Source organism: Rhinoderma darwinii, chromosome 4, assembly GCF_050947455.1.
Source record: "Rhinoderma darwinii isolate aRhiDar2 chromosome 4, aRhiDar2.hap1, whole genome shotgun sequence".
NCBI lineage: Eukaryota > Metazoa > Chordata > Amphibia > Anura > Rhinodermatidae > Rhinoderma > Rhinoderma darwinii.
The window spans coordinates 397053146-397076201 of record NC_134690.1 but is presented as its reverse complement, the minus strand read 5'-3'; the positions used below and the strand labels follow the sequence as shown (position 1 = coordinate 397076201).

General features: G+C 43.8%; 2 protein-coding genes across 5 annotated transcripts in view; one reads left to right on the top strand and one right to left on the bottom strand.

The window, feature by feature from the left end:
• The first annotated feature begins 1596 nt into the window (after window positions 1-1596).
• CNIH4 (cornichon family member 4) lies at window positions 1597-13066 on the top strand. Its single transcript, XM_075864615.1, has 5 exons — window positions 1597-1829; window positions 7901-7969; window positions 10243-10355; window positions 11596-11736; window positions 12297-13066. Exons 1-5 carry the CDS (start codon window positions 1761-1763, stop codon window positions 12322-12324), a joined length of 420 nt encoding a protein of 139 aa, XP_075720730.1. The 5' UTR covers window positions 1597-1760; the 3' UTR covers window positions 12325-13066.
• Window positions 13067-14918: 1852 nt separating this feature from the next.
• The window catches only part of WDR26 (WD repeat domain 26), a 50466-nt gene continuing 42328 nt past the window's right edge, over window positions 14919-23056 (bottom strand). For 2 of the 4 annotated variants that reach the window (XM_075863392.1, XM_075863390.1), the window contains 3 exons: window positions 22731-22860; window positions 22403-22588; window positions 14919-19583 (listed from right to left, as the gene is read on the bottom strand). In XM_075863392.1, coding sequence (XP_075719507.1) covers window positions 19558-19583; window positions 22403-22588; window positions 22731-22860 — 342 coding nt within the window. In that variant the 3' untranslated portion in view covers window positions 14919-19557. Of the gene's footprint in view, window positions 19584-21330; window positions 21458-22402; window positions 22589-22730; window positions 22861-23056 lie in introns of those variants that run through there. The other 2 variants (XM_075863389.1, XM_075863391.1) reach the window with 2 other exon arrangements.

Below are 23056 nucleotides of genomic sequence, written 5' to 3'. Positions count from 1 at the left end.
CCCTAAACTAATACAGACCCCATAAGTAATAAGACCTTGTACATGACGAAAAAAATTAATGCTGATTCGACACTTTTTTTGCATCGGAATTAGCGTGAATTCTGCTTGTAAAACTCCTCCCATCTCTTACAATGGGAAAAGTTAGAATTTTCAGCGGGTGGAAAAATAATAGTCACTTCTTGACGCAGCGAAAAAAGCTCAGAAACGAGCGCCGCAGGTTTTTTCTGATTCCCATTGATTTAATGGGAGGCCAGAGGTGGAAACCGCAGCAAGGAAGGACATGGCGTTTTTGTTTCCCGCGAGCGGCCTAAGGGCTAGTTCACACAGAGTTCTTTGGTGCTGTTTTTGATGCGGAAACTGCGTAAAAAGGCTGAAATCTTCTCCCATTGATATCAATGGGAGGCAGAGGCGTTTTTTTTCCAGCGAGCAGAAAAAACGCTTGCGAAAAAAAACAAGCGACATGCTCTTTCTTCCCGCGGTTCCGTCTCTGACCTCCCATTGAAATCTATAGGAGGCAGAGAAACCGTTTTTTGTGTTTTGTTGCCCGCGGCCGAAAAATGGTGCAAAGAAAGTGCAGGCAGGGCAAAATCTGCCTGCAAAAAACTCAGTGTGAACCCAGCCTAAAGCCGTTAGGGGGAAAAAAACGCCTCTGCCTCGCATTGAAATAAATGGGGTGCGATTTTGGAAATTTGTTTAGGATTCAAAGTAATATATTGAATTACAACAGAAGTGGGATATACAATATGCGGTTTACACGTGGTAAAACGCGACTTCACGCAGGAAGTCAATAGACGATATCCTTCAGGGTGTATTATTTGAAAAAAAAAAAAACGATATAAAAATGAAACAGTATAAACATGGTGTCTGTGGTATAAGACGCGTACAGATAATAAACATAGGCAAGAAAGTATAAAATCACATAGAGACGTCCTCGCTGTATTCCAAATCACAAAAGTCGTAATAACCAAAGCAAAGAATAAGGAGAGGGACTGAGCACTCCTGCACCACACACAGCATTATAGTGCTAAATAATAGGAGTGCGAACATTTTTTTAGCGCCAATTCCGACGCGGTTTCCATGTCAAAATCAGCGCCTAAACTCTGTGTGTCAGCCTTGGATTTCTGATGCGGAATCTCGGTCAAATTCAGTACGGATTTGTCCAGGGCTTCAGGGCGATCGCCCCTTTTTCCAGAAAGTTGGAAATAATGATCGAAACTAGTGCAAAGTTAAAGTGCAGTCGTTGTCCATGGCAACCAATCAGATTCTACTTCTCGTTTTTTAAAGGCCCCTTGGAATATCAAAGCAGCAACCTGATTGGTTGCCATGGGCAACTACTCCACCTTTCCTTTGCGCTAGTTTTGATAAATCTCCCTCGTAGTGCTACCACCTCAATGTTCACAGACTACACCACCATACTACGGGGTTACAATAACTATTCCCCGGCGTTAAAATCCCGGTCACCTGACCCCCAGCGAATCGTATTCACTAGTTTCTATATCACAGTCACATGACATTAATTTGCCGTACAGCTAAAGCTATGGTCATGTGACGCTGACGTCATTCGAAGAACGTGCGCGAGGGGCATTACATATTTCAGGGCCGTATCCGTAAATCATGTGACGCATTTCCCGGCGTTCAGCGCGCCACGCTTCGTTATTGAAACTACACCTCCCGGCGTGCAGCGCGGCAGGCTGGGTCACGTGCGCGGCGGAGGGCGCGGCGGATTGGTGATTGGTGAGGTCGGCGCTGGCGGCGGCAAGATGGAGGCCGCTCTCTTCATCTTCTCTCTCATTGATTGCTGCGCCCTCATCTTCTTGGCGGTGTACTTTGTATCCTTTGGCTGGGTGTGTGGTGGTCTGGGGGTTGCTATGTGGCCGCCCTGTCGCCATGTTGTTGTTCTGAGGGGTGTGTTCTGCCAGTGAGGGGGTGATGCTGGTGACAAACTATCCAGCGCTGCTCCCTGTAATTACAGGTTGTCACTGTCAGGTGCTCCTTAAAGGGATTGTCCATTTCTATGGAAATTAAGCTTGAAGTGGGTCCTCTGGGTTTTTATGTATAGACTTAATATATATAAAATTATTTCTAATAGTTCACTTTCTGCGCTCCTCCATTATCGCTTGTGAATATGTTCGTAGAAACATCGTTAGACCATGTGACCATTCTTCCCTAGCCGCGCTGCCAGTTGTCATGTCGACGGGAGGTAAATGTAATAACTTTTATATGTGTGACTGAAACCCCCACAAGCCTGATCGTAAAACCCGGGAAAAGATCTGCAACTTCCTAATATGCTTTTATGTTTTCAACTCTTCACCATTTGCAAGATCTTTGCTTGCTTTCAGTGAATCGGAACATTCTTGTTCATTCTTCATGTGTGAGGGGGTTTGTTTTTTGCTGGAAAAGTTGTATTTTCTCTAACCCAGCCATTTAACTTTTTCACTCCCCGCCTTCCACGAGCCGTGGCGTCTTTATTTTTTCGTTAATTGAGTGGTAAGAAAGCTTATTTTTTTGGCGGGAGGAGTCGTAGGCACTTTTTAAAGTACCATATAATGTACTGGGAAACGGGGAAAAAAAATATTTGATGTGGAATTGGGAAAAAACACTAAATTCTTCCATTGTTTTTGGAGTTATGTTTTTACGCCTTTCACCGTGCGGTAAAAATAACCACTTAATTCTGTGTCTCGATACGATTACGGCGATGCCACGTTTATATAGGTGTGTTTATATTATATTACAAAGAAAACTTTAACAAAAAAATAAATAAATTTGTTCTGTTTCACCACATTCTGAGCGCCGTAACTTTTTTTATTTTTTGGTTGGCGGAGCGGTCTGGGGGCTTATTTTTTGGTTGACGGAGCGGTCTGGGGGCTTATTTTTTTGGTTGGCGGAGCGGTCTGGGGGCTTATTTTTTTTGTGGGACGAGCTGTCGTTTTTACTGGTACCATTTTTTTTTTTTTTGCTACATATGATTTTTTTATTTTTGGTCACTTTTTATTTCATTTTTCTTCAGCGCTAAAGTGACCAAAAAACACTGATTCTGGTGTCTTAATAAATAAATATATAAAAAATGTTTCCACCGTGCGAGTTAAATAATGGTATATTGTAATAGTTCGGACTTTTACGCACTCTGCGATCCCAATTTTTATTTATTTTTTGCTTGAGGAAAAATGGGAATTTATTTATTTTTTTTTATATTTTTGTATTTTTATTGTTTTTACACATTTTACTAGTCCCCTAAGGATCGCTAGAACGATGGTATAACTGGTAGATGGTAGAACTGCAGTATATTGTCATTTTTTTACAGGCTTCTGCTAAGCCATGCCTGAGGCAGATAGAAGGCAGACCTGGGGGCCTTTATTAGGCCCTCGCGCTGGCATGACCACCATTGGCGGGCCGTTGGCCTGTCGGAGGGGTCCGTCCTCCTAACGGTTTAAATGCTGCAGTCGTTATGGACCGCGGCGTTTAGTGGAACGGCACGATCGCTATTCCTGGCTGTTTAGAGCAGCGTGTCAGCCGTCATATATACAGCTGCGGTGTATGGAGTGTGCGCCGCTCCAAACATCACCCCTCCGCTCCATCATGTATATCTTTGTCATGGGGGGGGGGGGGGGCGGTAATGAAAAGCATAATTTTTACTTTTTGCCTGTTAAGTTTATGCCATTGACTGTGTGGTATAAATTTCATAATTACTTGGGGTTTTTCATTGTGTATGTGTATATATTCTGTGTTTTTTATTTTTTAAAGTCCCACTCTGCGAGACTAATACTTATCACAGCTGAGTGTTTGCTATAATTGTATCTAATGTAGATAATCCTCTGTAAACGAAACTAGACTGGACTCAAGACTGATACATTTGAACTGCACTTAAACATTGTAACAAACGAAGGATAGAAGTGCTGCTGATATGTTAAGATTATATATCTGTGACTGACCGCTCCATTCCCCCCCCCCATAAACCTACACACTCAGATCAGATTCAGACAATCTAATATATATCTATATCTCTCAAGTTACCGAAACCGCTAAGGCCTCATGCACACGACCGTATTTTTTCACACCCGTAAATACTGGCGTAAATACGGGTCCGGTGTCACACGTATTCCACCCGTTTTGCACCAGTATTTACGAACCCGTGCTCGTAAATATGGGTCCGGTGTCACACGTATTCCACCCGTATTTACGAGCACGTTTTTGGCAGCAAAATAGCACTGCACTAATCGACAGCCCCTTCTCTCTATCAGTGCAGGATAGAGAGAAGGGACAGCCTTTTCTGTAATAAAAGTTAAAGAAATTCATACTTACCGGCCGTTGTCTTGGTGACGCGTCCCTCTCTTCACATCCAGCCCGACATCCCTGGATGACGCGGCAGTCCATGTGACCGCTGCAGCCTGTGATTGACCTGTGATTGGCTGCAGCGGTCACATGGCCTGAAACGTCATCCAGGACGTCGGCCCGGATGTCGAGAGGGACGCGTCACCAAGGCAACGGGCGGGAGACCGGACTGGAGAGTTGTCGGTAAGTATGAACGTCTTTTATTTTTATTTTTTACAGGATAGGGGATACATGTCTTGTTTATGGCAGAGCGGGGAGATACCTCCCCGCTCTGCCATAGTTTTCATTGTAGTCCCGGCGGTAGTTACGCCACTGGGCTGTGGCCTGCAGACCGGGTAGTCCCCTGACCTCGCCTCACCTCGCAACGCTCCCGTAATCACGGGTGAACACACGCAGCCACCCATGATTACGGGAGCCCCATAGACTTCTATGGGATGCCCGTGCCGTTATTACGGCATGAAATAGGGCATGTTCTATCTTTTTTAACGGCACGGGTACCTTCCCGTGAGCAAACGGGAAGGTACCCGTGGCTAACAGAAGCCTATGAGCCCGTTATTGCGGGTCGTAATAACGACCCGCAATAACGGGTGTTTTTACGGTCGTGTGCATGAGGCCTAAGAGATCAAGGGTTGTGATCCGCAAAATAATTTATAGTGGAAGTACTAGTGACTGCCCCGTCCTGTCCACCTAGATGTGCTACAGATGCTGCCTTTCAGCTACACAGCAGAGCTGACAGATCCTCTATACTACACCGCACAGGAGAGCTGACAGCTCCTCTATACTACACCACACAGGAGAACTGACAGATCCTCTATACTACACCACACAGGAGAACTGACAGATCCTCTATACTACACCACACAGGAGAGCTGACAGCTCCTCTATACTACACCACACAGGAGAGCTGACCGCTCCTCTATACTACACCACACAGGAGAGCTGACCGCTCCTCTATACTACACCACACAGGAGAGCTGACCGCTCCTCTATACTACACCACACAGGAGAGCTGACAGCTCCTCTATACTACACCACACAGGAGAGCTGACAGATCCTCTATACTACACCGCACAGGACAGCTGACAGATCCTCTATACTACACCACACAGCAGAGCTGACAGATCCTCTATACTACACCGCACAGGAGAGCTGACAGCTTCTCTATACTACACCACACAGGAGAGCCGACATATCCTCTATACTACACCACACAGGAGAACTGACAGATCCTTTATACTACACCACACAGGAGAGCTGACAGCTCCTCTATACTACACCACACAGGAGAGCCGACAGCTCCTCTATACTACACCACACAGGAGAGCCGACATATCCTCTATACTACACCACACAGGAGAACTGACAGATCCTCTATACTACACCGCACAGGAGAGCTGACAGCTTCTCTATACTACACCACACAGGAGAGCCGACATATCCTCTATACTACACCACACAGGAGAACTGACAGATCCTTTATACTACACCACACAGGAGAGCTGACAGCTCCTCTATACTACACCACACAGGAGAGCCGACAGCTCCTCTATACTACACCACACAGGAGAGCTGACAGCTCCTCTATACTACACCACGCAGGAGAGCCGACATATCCTCTATACTACACCACACAGGAGAGCTGACAGATCCTCTATACTACACCACACAGGAGAGCTGACAGATCCTCTATACTACACCACACAGGAGAGCCGACATATCCTCTATACTACACCACACAGGAGAGCCGACATATCCTCTATACTACACCACACAGGAGAGCCGACATATCCTCTATACTACACCGCACAGGAGAGCTGACAGCTCCTCTATACTACACCACACAGGAGAGCCGACATATCCTCTATACTACACCACACAGGAGAGCCGACATATCCTCTATACTACACCACACAGGAGAACTGACAGATCCTCTATATTACACCACACAGGAGAGCCGACATATCCTCTATACTACACCACACAGGAGAGCCGACGGCTCCTCTATACTACACCACACAGGAGAGCTGACAGATCCTCTATACTACACCACACAGGAGAGCTGACAGATCCTCTATACTACACCACACAGGAGAGCTGACAGATCCTCTATACTACACCACACAGGAGAGCTGACAGATCCTCTATACTACACCACACAGGAGGACTGACAGCTCCTCTATACTACACCACACAGGAGAACTGACAGATCCTCTATACTACACCACACAGGAGCACTGACAGATCCTCTATACTACACCACACAGGAGAACTGACAGCTCCTCTATACTACACCACACAGGAGAACTGACAGCTCCTCTATACTACACCACACAGGAGAGCTGACAGCTCCTCTATACTACACCACACAGGAGAGCTGACCGATCCTCTATACTACACCACACAGGAGAGCTGGCAGCTCCTCTATACTACACCACACAGGAGAACTGGCAGCTCCTCTATACTACACCACACAGGAGAGCTGACAGCTCCTCTATACTATAGCACACAGGAGAACTGACAGCTCCTCTATACTACACCGCACAGGAGAACTAACAGATCCTCTATACTACACCACACAGGAGAACTGACAGCTCCTCTATACTACACCACACAGGAGAGCTGACAGCTCCTCTATACTACACCACACAGGAGAGCTGATAGCTCCTCTATACTACACCGCACAGGAGAGCTGACAGATCCTCTATACTACACCACACAGGAGAGCTGATGGCTCCTCTATTCTACACCACACAGGAGAGCTGACAGACCCTCTATACTACACCACACAGGAGAGCTGACCGCTCCTCTATACTACACCACACAGGAGAGCCGACAGCTCCTCTATACTACACCACACAGGAGAGCTGACAGCTCCTCTATACTACACCACACAGGAGAGCTGACAGCTCCTCTATACTACACCACACAGGAGAGCTGACAGCTCCTCTATACTACACCACACAGGAGAGCTGACAGCTCCTCTATACTACACCACACAGGAGAGCTGACAGCTCCTCTATACTACACCACACAGGAGAGCTGACAGATCCTCTATACTACACCGCACAGGACAGCTGACAGATCCTCTATACTACACCACACAGCAGAGCTGACAGATCCTCTATACTACACCACACAGGAGAGCTGACAGATCATGCACAGGGCAGTTATTGGCCATGAGTGTTCTATGAACGATCGTTTGCCCAGTGTAAAACCGCCTTTATCGATGTTCAGATGTTTTTTTATTCTTCCCATAATTCGGATCACACCAGTAATGATACTTGGATGCAGCTGCTTTTCATGGCACAGTTTGGGACATCACTTCAGTAAATGACTGTGATTCCGGATCCTGGTGCTCATTGGCGTGACTTACGAGTTTCTTTTAATGACTAGAATGCGTGTCTGAATGTTTCCTTGCTGCAGAGTGAATGATCTTCTGTGTTCGGATGGCATGTATGACGGTGCAGTCTCACACTTGTCACTGCTGCGTGTCGTACACACTACATTGTCTGTACTTTGTACACTGAGGTTGCTGTTATGTTACAATATTATCCTTATCGCTGGGTCCTAGATAATCACCCTCTCGGACTTAGAATGTGACTACATCAATGCCCGATCCTGCTGCTCCAAGCTTAACAAGGTTTGTGCTTTTATTTTTTTTTCGCTTCAACCGTGTCGTCTTGCAATATGTGTTACATGTTTATTATCCGGGTGATACCCTAGAAGCAGAAAGCCATGTCCACCTCGTAACCCCATATTACAGGTTACATATACAATTATTCTACATACAGTTACTCTACTAGCGGAATGTACACAGTGACTCCACCAGCAGAATAGTGAGTGCAGCTCTGGAGTATAATACAGGATGTAACTCAGGATCAGTACAGGATAAGTAATGTAATGTATGTACACGGTGACTCCACCAGCAGAATAGTGAGTGCAGCTCTGGAGTATAATACAGGATGTAACTCAGGATCAGTACAGGATAAGTAATGTAATGTATGTACACAGTGACTCCACCAGCAGAATAGTGAGAGAAGCTCTGGAGTATAATACAGACTGTAACTCAGGATCAGTACAGGATAAGTAATGTAATGTATGTACACAGTGACTCCACCAGCAGAATAGTGAGTGCAGCTCTGGAGTATAATACAGGATATAACTCAGGTTCAGTACAGGATAAGTAATGTATGTACACAGTGACTCCACCAGCAGAATAGTGAGTGCAGCTCTGGAGTATAATACAGGATGTAACTCAGGATCAGTACAGGATAAGTAATGTAATGTATGTACACAGTGACTCCAGCAGCAGAATAGTGAGTGCAGCTCTGGAGTATAATACAGACTGTAACTCCGGACTGGTTTGAAGATCTGTAATGTATTTACAAAGATAAGGCTAATGCACGCGGTCGTGTCTGTAACCGGATCCATGTTATATAAATCCACAATACAGCACCAAATAAATATATAGGCCCATACTGCAGCTCGGTGTGCCTTCAACTTCCCTGCACTAGGCGTAACACATCAGGGACTAATGACCCAAACTTACGATTTTTTTTTTTTTTTTTTTCGTGCCATGATTCTTTATAAATTCATCACGGAATTTGTCCTAGTCATGTGATGGACGCACAGGTGCAGGGCTCGTTACAAGGCACAGCTCTGATTACTGAACTGTAAAGAGCTGTACACCTGTGAGTCCATCACATGACCCGTCAGATAACAAAAAGCTAGACAATTTTACAATATACTTTCTTTATATGGAATATCCTTTAGAGAACCTTTCACTTGCCCATAAATGTGCAACTGAGTGCAGGATGTAATGGGCAGGACTGCACAAACCCTGCTACATGCTGCACTCAGCTGCACCTGTATGGGCAGGTGAAAGGTTCTCTTTAAGGCGGGATTCACACGACCGGGTCCCGCCCGGGTATCGGCCGGTAAAATCGGCCGGTTTGCGTTATTTTTGCATCCGTGCCGGGCAGATCTGGACAGTGACATCAGCGGCAACTCCTGAAGGGGAATCCCCATGTGTTCGGGGATTCCGCTTCAGGAGTTTCCCCTGATGTCACTGCCCAGATATGGACAGAGACATCAAGCACTCTGTCCAGGAGCGGAATCCCCAAACACACAGGGATTCCGCTCCTTCAGGGAGCTAAAATGGAGCTAGCACATAGCAGAGCGGGGAGATACCTCCCTGCTCTGCTATAGTGGTGTCGCTACAGTAGTAGCAGCTGCTAGCGGTGCCATGGAAGGTGTCGCCGTGCCAGGGCGCTTTTAAAACAAGCAGGGGAAGGGAGCCAGCGCAGCGCTCCCTCCACCTGCTGTACACCCCGGCCCTGCCACACAGTGTACAGCGATGCCATTCGTCCGAATGGCATCAACTCCTCCTCCTCACATGCACTCTGCGCTGTGAGGAGGAGGAGATAGAGCGCAGGCTCCGGAAAACTCGGCCATCACTCGGGACACATTCCGGTGATGGCCGTGTATTACCCGGCCCCATAGACCTCTATGGGAGCCGGGCACCCAGCCGAAAATAGAGCATGTCCTATTTTTTGACGGCCGGTTTTCCCGGGCGTCAAAAAATCAGTCGTGTGAATAGCCCCATTAGGGGGTCTATTATTCCTAATGCAGCCGGGTGCCGGCCGGGAAATCCTGTCGTGTGAATGAGGCCTAAGGATGAGAGAGCAGCAATATGGTGATGGGTGTTCGGTTAGAGAAATGGTCTCCCACCTGTGGCTCTCCAGCGGTTGTGAAGCTACTACTCCCAACCACATGCCTGGAGTTGTAGTTTTGGAACAGCTGGAGAGCCACAGGTCGGAGTCAACAGGGATTGGGAAAGTTTGTCTTGGAGTTGTGGTAATTTTGAGCCTCATTACGTTAGGCGTTGACTCATGTCCGTCTTTCTCCTGGCAGTGGGTGGTCCCGGAGCTCATCGGTCACACTTTGGTGTCGGTGTTGATGCTCGTGTCCTTGCACTGGTTCATCTTCCTCCTCAATCTACCTGTAGCAGTGTGGAACATCTACCGGTGAGTACCCCTCCTCTTATGGGGTATGTTATTCCAGATATATTGGTAACATTACGTTTACATCACCTTTTTGCATTGACTCAACGGGTGATTTTACACGGCCAACCACCCGGCCAGGTTTGCGGCCTGTTCTCGTGCACCGAACGACGATATAGCGTGTCAATCGGCACTCACGAGTATGGGGACGATCGATTTAATATGCAAATGTACGGGGGCGAACAATCGTATTGTCAGCAGCACATCTCATAAAAGGTGCAGTCAGCCAGTGAACGAGCGCTTGTCGACTCGATCGGCCAGTGTAAGGGTATGTTCACACGGAAAAATCAGCAGCAGATCACCTCCAAACATCTTCCCATTGAAATCAATGGGCAAACGGCGGTCTGTTCCGACGGAGCGTTTTTCGCGGCGTTTTTTACACGTAACAAAACTGCGGAGAAAAATAAATGCAGGACACTTCTTGGGACGTTTTTGGAGCCGTTTTCTATAGACTCTATTATAAAAAGCTCCAAAAACGGCCATAAAAAAAAACGCCGAAAAGGCTGAAAATCAGGAGCTGTTTTACCTTGAGATGTTTTTGGTCACTACGTGTGAACATAGCCTAAAAGTTCCTTAAGGGTGAATTTAAATATTTGATTTTCTTTAGCTGTGTTCAGAGTGGGTTAAGTAACGTTCTATTTTGATAGTTCCGAATATTACGGATGTGGCGATACCAGTTATGTGAATTTTTTTAATATGACTTTAGGGAAAAAATGGGTAAAGGAGATTTTGTGAACTTTAAATTTGTTTTTTTGTACATTTAAAATAAATAACTTCATAGGAGTACAAAGATGGCAGATCTGGGGGCCTTTATTAGGCCCCCAGGCTGTAATAACAACCATCGTCTCCCTGCGATCACGTTACAAACGTAATAATATATCTTTTATATTAGTTCTTCTGATACAGAACTCCAAATCCCCTTCATACAGCTGCAGCATTGAAAATCACAAAGTTTTGGTTGTCTGCGTTCACTACTAGCGGGTGCTCCCTGCATATAGATTATATACAGCTCCCCCTCATGTATTATTGCGTTGCCTTCAGTTGGTGCCCTCTTGTGGTGGCTGCAGGTAATCCGAATCTAATCATTTATCTCTGTGGCTGTGTGAAGGGAAGCCGAGCTCTGTTCCGGTCTCTATAAAGGTATAAAGTCTTATGGAATTATCATTATAATTTAATTTTTTCCACACATCCCTTTTGTATACAGGTTCATTATGGTGCCAAGTGGAAATTTAGGAGTCTTTGATCCAACGGAGATCCACAACCGAGGGCAACTTAAGTCTCACATGAAAGAGGCCATGTTCAAACTAGGATTCCATCTACTGTGCTTCTTCATCTACCTGTACAGGTTAGTGGCTTGAGAAATGACTCTGCTCTTTGAAACTGATGTTGCTGGTAATTGGGTCTGTGGATCTATGAAATATATAATAACAGGGCCATGTACAGTTCCTCTAGAGCAGCGGTATCGAACCTGTAGCTCTCCAGCTGTAAGAGCCATGTTCCAATAGTATACGCTATTAATATATGATCAGTGGGTGACCACTCCTGACACCCCCTACCAATCGCACTGCTCTAGTTCATGGTTTACTCATGCGTAGCACCATACATTTGGTTGTGGCTGCGCCTGGTACTGCAACTCGGTCCTATACACTTGAATGGGACGGAGTTGCAGTACCAGACACCGCCACAAGTACCTGTGTGGCGCTTTGCACGAGTAAACATTAAAGGGGATGTGGTGCCTCGATTCAGTTAATTGGCAGAGGTGCTGGGAGTTGGACACTGATCAGATATTGATGGCCTATTTTAAGGATTGTCTATCGATATTCGTGTCAGAAAACAAACTGAAAATATTATAATAATGCTTACACCAGCACTTCTGGAGGTGACTTCTTCACTTTGTCTTTTCAGTATGATTTTGGCCCTAATAAACAACTGAGATCGGTAGATGCAGAAAACAGCACTGGACCTTTAAATGTGGGAGGAGCCACAAAGAACAAGGAGATGTTGCGCACTGTTATGCGCAAAGTATTTTGCTTTTTTCATAATTGAACTCCATATTTTTTCCCTGTATTTTTTTAACATAAAAAAATATTTAAAAAAGAAAAAAAATGCACTTGTATTTTTCTCTGGATCTGTTTTTCGGATGCAAGAATTCTGTGGGCTTCATGTATGAAAAGGGTACAGAAGAAAAAGTTGACTAACCAGAGTGCAGCCTTCATTGGAAGGACAAGATTTGATTGGTTTCTTGGGCCCTCTGCTCTTCTGTCTTCGCTAATTTCTTTTTATCCATGGCGGCTTCTTCCATCCCCTTGATATAAATCATCACTACGTTCCTGTCATTTTACTCTGGAGCACTGAAAAATGACGCACCAGCATCCGGGGTGTCGAGCGCTTTGTCGTTTTAGGTTGCACTAGCTGGGAAGTGACATTCAGGTCCCAGAAACGTTTACACGACCAACCTGTGGCTTTCCAGCAGTTGCAAAACTAACTCCGCATATTGCAGTTTTACAACAGCTGGAGAGCCCTGAACTATGGAATGTAGAAGGTAAAGCAATACAGCAATGCTGCACTATGTAAACCCTTGTTTCTTTGGAGTGATGTTGGGTTTGGGGTTCTCGAGGTGATTTGTACTGTTATGGTCTTATATACTTTCCATTAAAATTGATCTGTCCAAGTTACCTGGCTTTCAATGTGTTGAGTGATCAATAGCTTATCAGGATCTATTCACACATGGCAGATTTGTTGCAGCAATTTCTGCAAAAAAAAAGATCCAATTGCATACATTGAATATTGCAGAAATGTTTGACATCTGCCAAGTGTGAATACACCCTTAGAAGGAATACTAAACCTAGAAGTGAATACGTGTTTGTTCGTTTTTGCCCATCGGGGCTAACGGAAACCTGAAGGAATCAGATCCTTACTGATTCTAATCTAGAGTCTGTATTAGACTCCAGAGCTGCATTCACAATTTTGCTGGTTGTTGTAAGCAAAGACAAAAACAACAAACTTGCAGTTTCCAACATCCGGTAACTATACAGTGTCTTGTGTAGAGATGACACTTCCCAGAATACAAATCAACAGAACGCTGAAGACACTTAACAAAAGGATTCCAGCTATGAAAGCTGCAGAATAGTGAGTGCAGCTCTGGAGTAGAATACAGGATTTAACTCCGGATCAGTACAAGATAAGTAATGTAATGTATGTACACAGTGACTCCACCAGCAGAATAGTGAGTGCAGCTCTGGAGAATAATACAGGATGTAACTCCGGATCAGTACAGGAAAAGTAATGTAATGTATTTACACAGTGACTCCAGAGCTGCACTCCCTATTCTGCTGGTGGAGTCACTGTGTACATACATTACTCATCCTGTACTGATCCTGAGTTACATCCTGTATTATACTCCAGAGCTGCACTCACTATTCTGCTGGTGGAGTATAATACAGGATGTAACTCTGGTTCAGTACAGGATAAGTATTGTATGCACACAGTGACTCCACCAGCAGAATAGTGAGTGCAGCTCTGGAGTATTGGGCCCTGTTCACACAGCTTTTTTTTTTTTTTTTTGCAGGCAGCAAAATCTGCCTCAATTTACTTTGGGAATTTTGAGGCAGATTTTGACCTGCCTGCAAATTCTTGCTGTGTTTCACCCGTGGTCATTTGGGTGTCACGGGTTAAAAAAAAAAACCTTCTCTGCCTCCCATTGAAGTCAGAGGTGGAACCGCAGCAAGTAAGGGCATGATGCTATTTTATTTTTTTACCGCGAGCGGCTAAAAAAGCCATGGAAAAAAAAACTGCTCTCATAGAACTCAATGGGAGGTTTGTTTGTTTTTTTGCCACTGATTCAGACGCGGTTTCCACATCAAATCTGTGTGAACTTGGCCTTATACAGGATGTAACTCGGGATCAGTACAGTATGAATAATGTCATGTAATTACAAAGTGACTAAACTTTGATTATAAATAAACTGATGTTCAAGGGTCAACATTCCCTTTAAATAGTAAGGAACTGAAAAAAGTATAGTAAGAAGTTGCAGAATTTTTCACTATTTGCTTTATTTGCCCTGTGTTCTAGGAAACAAATACACCGGCCGCGTGATGCAAATAAGTGTAGAATACAGACACATTCAAGGGGGTTAAACACGACTAAAATCCAGTTATTCGTTCTGTTTATTGACTTGAAAGAAAGGGAATACAAATTATTTCTATTGAGTGCAGGGCACCGACATGAAGAAAAAAGTAAATTAAAAAGGTGTAAAAAAAAAAAATTTTTAAATGGTGTTCCCTAAATAATTAGTAAAACAGTGAAAATAAATATTGGAGACTTAAGTTTTATACTTTAATGTGGTAAATAATACAAAGTAACTGAAACGGCGTAATATAGTTCAAAAGAAAAATAAAATAGTAAGAGCATTCTTTTGAAACATTTAATATCAGTCCATAGCAAATAGTCATTACATACCAAAAAGCTCTAAGTGTTAACTAGATCCACCACAACTCCATACAAATCTTGACAATTTTTTTTTTTAAATCTTTGAGATCAATTTAAAGTTTTTGATTCTTGATCCCTGCAGCTTGGTTCGTAATGCTTTATGGTCTTTTTCTAACTTTCCCCCTAAAACCTTCTCAATTTTCTTTTTAGTTTTTTTTTTTATTATTTTGTTAATTTTTTTTTTGTGTTTTTATTTTATCTTTAGATGCCATTTTCTGCATCTGTCCTTAATACTAAACATATGAAATTTTGAATATTTATCCTGACCCAAAGGGTGGAAAAAGAAAAAATTAAATAAAATGAAAAAGGAAAAAAACAAAACATGGTATCGTATGTAAATTCTAGGCTTATAAAAATATAGTGGAGACGTGTAAGGTGCCAGAAGCAGTTGGTTCCTTGATTGCTTTTTTTATTGCACAGATATCACTGACTGGCAGGTCAGTCAGTCCACATTTCTTGGGATATTAAGAGCAGGACTTGGATTTGGCAAGTTACAATGGCAGCTTTGTGCCCAACAAAGGACAAAAACAAAAAAAAAAAAGTCTGGTTTATCTTTTAGGAGGTAACTAATTGCATCTGGGTAGAAGTCCTACAGATTAATTCAAATACTTACCTGTGCGGAAGAACCCAAAAAGGAAAAAAAAAAAAAAATCCAGATTTTCTTGCACTATTCTACATCACAGTCCTGTTAGAGCCGGATATTTCGGGATTAGAGCTAATCAGTAGGATCGTCGCTGCTCTCTGCCTCCCCCACAGGCCAGTGGTATGAATTAAGTTTTTCTGTTTTTTTTCCCCACTACAGCTCACTTGATAACATGGGGAAAGCTGCCCGCAATAGTGTTTGACTGTAGACAGAGGATGTCTGAAACCCCATTTTTTTTTTTTGTAAAGTAAACAAAAAAAATCATGGACCTGCAGAGCATTTGGTTCTTAAAGGGCTCCTCTTCTTTTTCTTTTTTTTTTTTTTTTTAACGCTTATTACCCAATTGTATGGTGGGAGGTGGAAAGATTTGTGCGCTTGTCAGAAAAACCCATTATAATTTTTTTTTTTTTTTATACAAAGTTTTGAGAATTATGTAAAACTTAGAATCTCCCTAAAAAACAAATGACATGGGGAGTATAACCACCATGTATTGCATCCACTTGGACTCATTCTAGGACTTATACATTGACAGCACAATCTAGAAGGGGGGGGGAGCATCAGAGTACATCAAACGTAAACCATAAGGGACAGCAGTGGCCCCATAGATCTAGATGGAGCCTGTTCAATGGTCCATAGATCAAGATGGAGCCTGTTCAATGGTCCATAGATCTAGATGGGGCCTGTTCAATGGTCCATAGATCAAGATGGAACCTGTTTGTGCTGCTTTCAGTGACCAGAAACAAGGGTGGTCAATAAAGGTTAGAAACAGTGCCACATCTAGTATTCACTCTAATGCCCAATACCGGACGGCATATGGCCAAGAGTGGCGTTGTTTACCTGGAGGGGTCTTTACTGTTGCTTATGCGACTTTACTAGATGCAGCCAAAGTTGGTATAGCTTAAAAAAAAGCCAAGATGTTCTGTGAACTGGCGGTCACTTGGCCTCGTCCTCCATGGCACAAAGTAATGATTGATGCCATGCAAAGCTAGAGAATAGCCCAATAAGAGGCTTTCTGCAGGGCGGGAGATGCCGGTGATATTGCATAGATTAGATAAACGTGTAACAAATGCGTTATCAGTATGGACATCCCTTAACGTCTGGAAATACAGCGGCTTTACTGAGGAGCAATATGCCCCACTGCATTCTAAATACATTTTCACTGTGGAGCATCAGCCACCTGGTTACTGAATAGAACCGGAGATACTCTATACGGAGCTCATTTCACTGGTCTATAACCCCCCCCCCCCCCCTTTATTATATTCCTTCAAAAACTCAACAAGTCGCACCATCCCTTGTACGCTTTGGCCTTCCACTGTACGATGCATCAATGTAAATCTTCAGGGTTTGGCCTCAAGTAAAGACTTCACTTCTAGAAGACGTGGCTGTAACAGAGGAGTACACTTAGTGCTCCCACTTACCAATATACATCATATCAGGCTGGCATACCGTGGTTCTACAGAACCCAATGGTGATCTCACATTCAGCCCCATAGAACCGCAGGGGAGGGTCTAAGTGTCACTGCTTAACATTGATGACCACGTGCTCCTTCCTGCAGGATTGATTGGTCGGGTCTACTTCCACCGGACTAGATCCCATTCTATAACTAAAAAGCCTACGCAGTGACACTTAAATAAAAATATCCACTTGTCTATACTGGGATGTCTGGTCTAAAGCACCAGTTATATAAGAGGCTACAACATACGTGCGTAAATCCAGGGACCCAGATCCTTCTCTGGGCGACGTGGCCAAACAATCCTGCAAGGTGCACATGTAAACCACGTCCAACATGAGTAGATTTCAATGAACACCTGATACGTCCACAGATCAACAACCACCTCTGACAACATGGCTGCCTGCACCGTGTAGGTGGCAGAGATTGGAGCGATGAGTGTGTAAGGCTGGAAGTCCACATTGCTGAGTGTGAACATGGAGTATACCAGGCCAAGATTGGTTTCTATTAATCTGGGAAGAATGTTATTATGGCAATAGACAATACACTCCCTGCCCCCGCAGTGCCTCCCGCAGCGGTCGTGTGACGGTAGAGCCTATAGATACTGTATGGTATGAGGTGTATGGAGAAAAATAAACAAAAACAGACTCCATAAAGAGCAGTTTAATCTGACAGTCATTAGGGGTCAGCACCTTGCGGGAGAGTGTGCAGGTGTTAAATGGCTTCACCAACTTTTCTGTGGACGGGGAATATCCAGACAACTTGATCCAATCTATGGCCGCTTCTAAATAAAAAGAACATGGCTCCTTGTCCCATAGATCAGGGTCCATGCAGGGTTTACAACAGAGGTGTGCGTGTAATAAAGCCTTTGTCAGGGCATGCTGGGAGTTGTAGTTTTAGACCAGTTGGAATACTGAAGGTTACTGACCCCCTGCACTACATTATAGCTGCAGTCTCCAACCTGTTGTTATTCAGCTATTGTGAAACTACAACTCCCAGCATGCTCAGAGTTGTAGTTTTGCAACAGTTGATAAGCCACAGGTGGGAGACCGTAGTTATGGAAGGCCTTATACACATGGGCATATTCCAGCTTAATACTCTAGAAGTTATACAGAACCATAATACAGGCCCCATGGGTAGCTGCAGCCCTGCTGTACCCCCATAACACACTATCATATACACTACATCAGGGGCCTCTGAGCTGTTGTAGCGTCACAATAGCGGATGAGTCTCTGCTTTACAGCCATGGTACCAGCTGTTGTCCGCTCGGCTAGTCATAGTAAATATTTAATGCAGCTTTATATGTAACTAGAGTCAACATGACAGGTAGATTATATCTGGATGTAGACTCTGAACATGACATCCAAGGGTAAAACCTACATTTCAAGCAACCTTGATCTATGAAGACGAGGGTAGCCACAATTGCCCAAGTGTTTTTGATGTCTGCAAGCCTGTCCCGCCCAAAATAAAGTCAGCCACATAAGATCAAGTCACCCGACCAATCAGGTCTGTGCCCGGTCCTTACCAAGACTGCGTTATCAGCAGCAAAAAGAAATGGACGTCTATTACAACGTTGCAATGAAACACCTGCGAGGGGGAAAGAAAATACCTGTCCCCTCCCCCCCTATCCCCCAGCTTGTAATTGTGCATTAAAAGGGAGGGGGAGGGCGGTTATAAACCAACGACCCTGGAAAGCCTTGACAAAGCTGGTTTAAACTTACACAAAAGGAACTCATTATAGTCCTATAAATAATTTATTTAAAAAAAAGTTGTGCTGTTAACCCATTACAGGGGCGTAACACGTTCTGCCGGATCCTGAAAAGTACAAAAAACAAAAAAAAAAAACAACCTAAGATTTTGTCGGTATATACGGTTCTTGTCAAATCTGTTTTTTGTTTTTTTTCTTGATACTGTTTTGGAACTGGTTCTGCCAACTTTGTTACTGGAGAATTATTAAAAAAAAAAAAAAAAAAAAAAAAAAAATTATAATAAAACAAAACAGAAGTAAGGCTACTATCCATGAACCAAGCTGGAAAGATCTCAAGCTAAATAAGGCGGAAAGAATCCATGAAACGAGAGGAGAAAATACTTTCCTATTAAATGGATACTCAGACTAAAGCGATCTATCAAGCCTTCTAAACTGTTAAATAATTTTTTTTTTTTTCCAAACAAGCATTTAAACTTCATTACACAGAAGAGCAACGAGGATGGTGGAGGCTGCCGGACAAAAAGGCAGGAGGGAAAATATACCGAGTTCAATGGACAGCTTGAATATAGCACAGTTCTTCACGACCGATGGGGGGTAACACGGTGTCCAATAACAATCTAACGACGTGCTTCATCGGAGCTGGGTACTATGAAGCAGGGTGGTAAATGATCTGCCCTGGAGGAGGGCACCAGACTTGTAGGTTTTTGTTTTTTAGATTTTTTTTATTTTTTAAACTTCTCTTGAAAAGCGTCTGTCCCGCTATCAATCTTGTTTGTTTGCACCAATCCCAAGCCATTTAAAAATACGACTAAATTTGAAGTTAGAGAAGTCGTCTTCAAAAAGGAAAAAAAAAAAAAAAAAAGAAAAAAATTTGCTATCAACTGTCCATGCTACTGCATTCCTCTAGAACGGAAGTGTGGGGGGCACGTTGAGGGATGGAAGGAGAAGATGATGGGAAAGAAAAAAGAAAAAACAAGAAGAAAGTTAAAATTCATCAATTGTTACTTCTCTTAAAAGGGTAACTCAACTTTTTTCAAAAACTTGACGTGTTAGAAGTTTTGATCGGTGGGAGTCCAAGCACCGAGACCCCCAGCGACCGCTAAAACAAAAGCAGAAGCGCTCCGATAAGTGCTGGGCCACGTCATTTCTGATCGGTTTTCCAGGGAGCGGCGCACGGGTTCAATAGAAAGTCTATCAGTCTGGACACCGCTCACTCGGCTTTCAGAGGAGAGCCGATCAGACATGAAGCCGCACTGCGAGTGCTTCCGCTGCCTTGTTTTAGCGATCGGTAAGGGTCTCCGTGCGCAAAGTCCCACTGATCAAAACGTATGAAAGGTCACAGAGTCATCAAAAGTTTAAAAAAAAAAGTTGCGTTACCCTTTAAAACATTAGTGGAATGAAAAAAAAATCCTTATGTGAACTTAAATTGATGGCCTATCCATAATGGGATATTTTTAATTTGCTTCAAGTCCCAGAAAATCCTTTAAAGAGGCTGCCAGTGCCCTCTCTCCTACATAAAAACCACTGCTGTTATCTACATTACAGCGCCGATCACATTATTTTGAAAAACGATCATTTTTGAGCAATTTTAGATTTATGCTAATGACTTCCTTAGACAACTGGGCGTTTTTTACCTTTTGACCAAGTGGGCGTTGTACAGAGGAGTGTATGACGCTGACCAATCAGTGTTATACACTTCTCTTCATTCAGGTCCATTTGCATTCACCGCAACAGCAGAAACTTTACCAAAGTGTCGGGATTGTGACTAGACATGGCGTCCTGGCTGGAGGTGATATCTATTCACTCTCAAGACACTTCAGTCAAGTTAATGTGGGTGTATGTGACAGCACAGCAGTGATCTTGAGAGATCACGCTGTGCTGTGAATACAAAACGGACATGAATAGAGAGAAGTGTATGACGCTGATTGGTCATTGTCATACACTCCTCTGTACAACTCCCGGTTGGTCAAAACGTAAAGAACGCCCAGTTGTCTATTAAGAAACTAATTTGCATAAATCTAAAATTACTCATAACTTGCTCAAAATTTATTGTTTTTTCAAAATATCTACATTACAGCGCCGATCAGATTATGTAGGAGACAGGGCACTTATAATCTGGTGACAGAGCCCCTTTAACCTCTCCCATGAAATGGTGGGGGGGACGGGGACATGACTGCCCATAGCAACCAGATTCCCTTATATAAAGCTCCAGAAAGTCCCTTTAAAGCATCTCTACAGTGTGAGGACCCCACAACTCCCCCACATATGTGTCATATCCTCCTGGACTCACTGCTTAATTTATAAACCGGAAACCTTTTCCTCATTCACTCCAGAACAAAACTGCACTATGTGAACAAGGCCATAAAGGAGTGAGATAGTGGGGTTAACCTAAATGTTTAGGTTACAAGTGGAGTTTACAGAGACAACCCCTTTCCATATGAGCCGTCAACAAAGAGTGGATCTGGCAGACCCAGCCCTTCCATGTATTACATGGTCAACCATTCATTTGATATAGAATTACCCAGCAGCAGCTGCAGTCGGGGGTGTGATCACTATTTCTGAAGCCAAACCCACAATGACTGAAACGTTAGGGTCCCTTTAAATTGACGCCGATGATCGACCACACAACTTACGCTTATTTAATAGTATACCGGATATAGAACAACTTTGTAATTTACTTACTTTTAAAATTCAGTTTTATCCATGCAAATTCTGTGTGATGTTCCTGCCACTAGGTGTCTCCCTTCCTGTAATCAGCTGTTCACTCCAATCCGTCCCTGGTTACAGAGCAGAATTGACAGCTGCAGGAATTGGGGATGTATCTCTTCACTGCCTGCCTATACAAGTGTTTGAAGAAGGGAGGGGGGAGAAGCAGCAGAGCACACCCTCCTCTTCCTCCCTCTGTATCTGACAAAGCGAGTGGGAGGCTGCTGTATGTATGTATGTATGTATGTATGTATGTATGTATGTATGTATGTATGTGAAATGGCCATAAAAAGTGTTATTTCTCATGTACACACAAGTTTTTTATGCAAAGTCACCTTAAACGTTAGGTCCGCTTTTCAGCTTAAGGCCAGGATCACACACAGTTTTGATGCCCTTTTTTCGCCTAGTTTTTTGCACCAAAGCCAGAAGTGGATCCGAATGGAAGGAGAGATAAAAGGAAGAAAATGCACTAGTCTTTATGTATCCACTTCTGTTTGGCTCAGAAAAATGGGCTAAAAACAACAAAGCTATGTGTGATCCTGGCCTAAAGGGGTTGTCTCCTGAACTACACATTGATGGCCTATTCGTGTGTGATCGGTGGGTTAGACCCGCGCCGATCAGTGGAACAAAGGAGTCACGGTGCTTGCTTTAATGCTGTGGCCCCTTCCTTTTTGCACTAGGCACAGTCATACATTTGGCTGTGAAAAACACTACAGGTAAGACAGCACTTCAGCGAGCACCATGGGGTCCCTTTGTTCTGCTGATCAGTGAGGTTGAGTGGACCCCACTAATCACACATCAATGTGTTATACCTCATGTAACCTCAATGGCGATAACAATTGTTGCTGGTTATTTGCGGTTATAACTCCCAACATCTGTCGTGTTGAGTCCGACTAGTTTACTGCCGCTCCTTATTAATCTTTGAAAAGCCTATAAACCATCCAATCAAATGGCCATATAAATTCTACCGTTTGCACCCTCATGCGGAGACACTATTCGATATGCTACATAGTTACCTTCAAACTCCTGGTTTTCTATGTAAGGTGCTGGTCCCCATATTCTAACTGTCCCGTCGTCAGAAGCGCTGGCCATCAGTGAGGGAATCTGTGGGTTCCAACTCACACAGTTTACTGTGCGTGTGTGTCCAGTCAGCTCTGCGATAGGCAACTCGCTGCGTTTGTGCCAGACATAAACCTTATGATCTGTAGGGGAGAAAAGACAGAAGTCGCCTGTAGGTTAACGGACGTTCCGCTCCGTACAGAGAATATAAGAAGCAGTCAGTGGTGCGTTTATACAGTACACTGGGAGGAAATCCTATTGTTCTTGGACCCTGGATAACGTTACCTTCACTGCCGCTAGCGATGAAGTCTTCATTGTGACCGCCGAAGCACGAGTGGATTGTGTAGAAGCCCTGCGTCACGCCTTGGTATTTTCTCACTAAAACTCGGTCTTGCAAATCCCATAAGTGAACACCCTGGAGGCAAAAATGTGAAAAGGTTTTTATTCCTTTCAAAGCAAATATTTCACCCCAAAACACACAATGTATAACTTTTTATATTTACCCAAAAATAGTGCCATTTAAAAATACACATTGTCCTGCAAAAAAACACAAGTTATGGCTTTGCTGCAGCCTGAAGGCTCAAAATAGCATCCACAGGATATGTCATAAA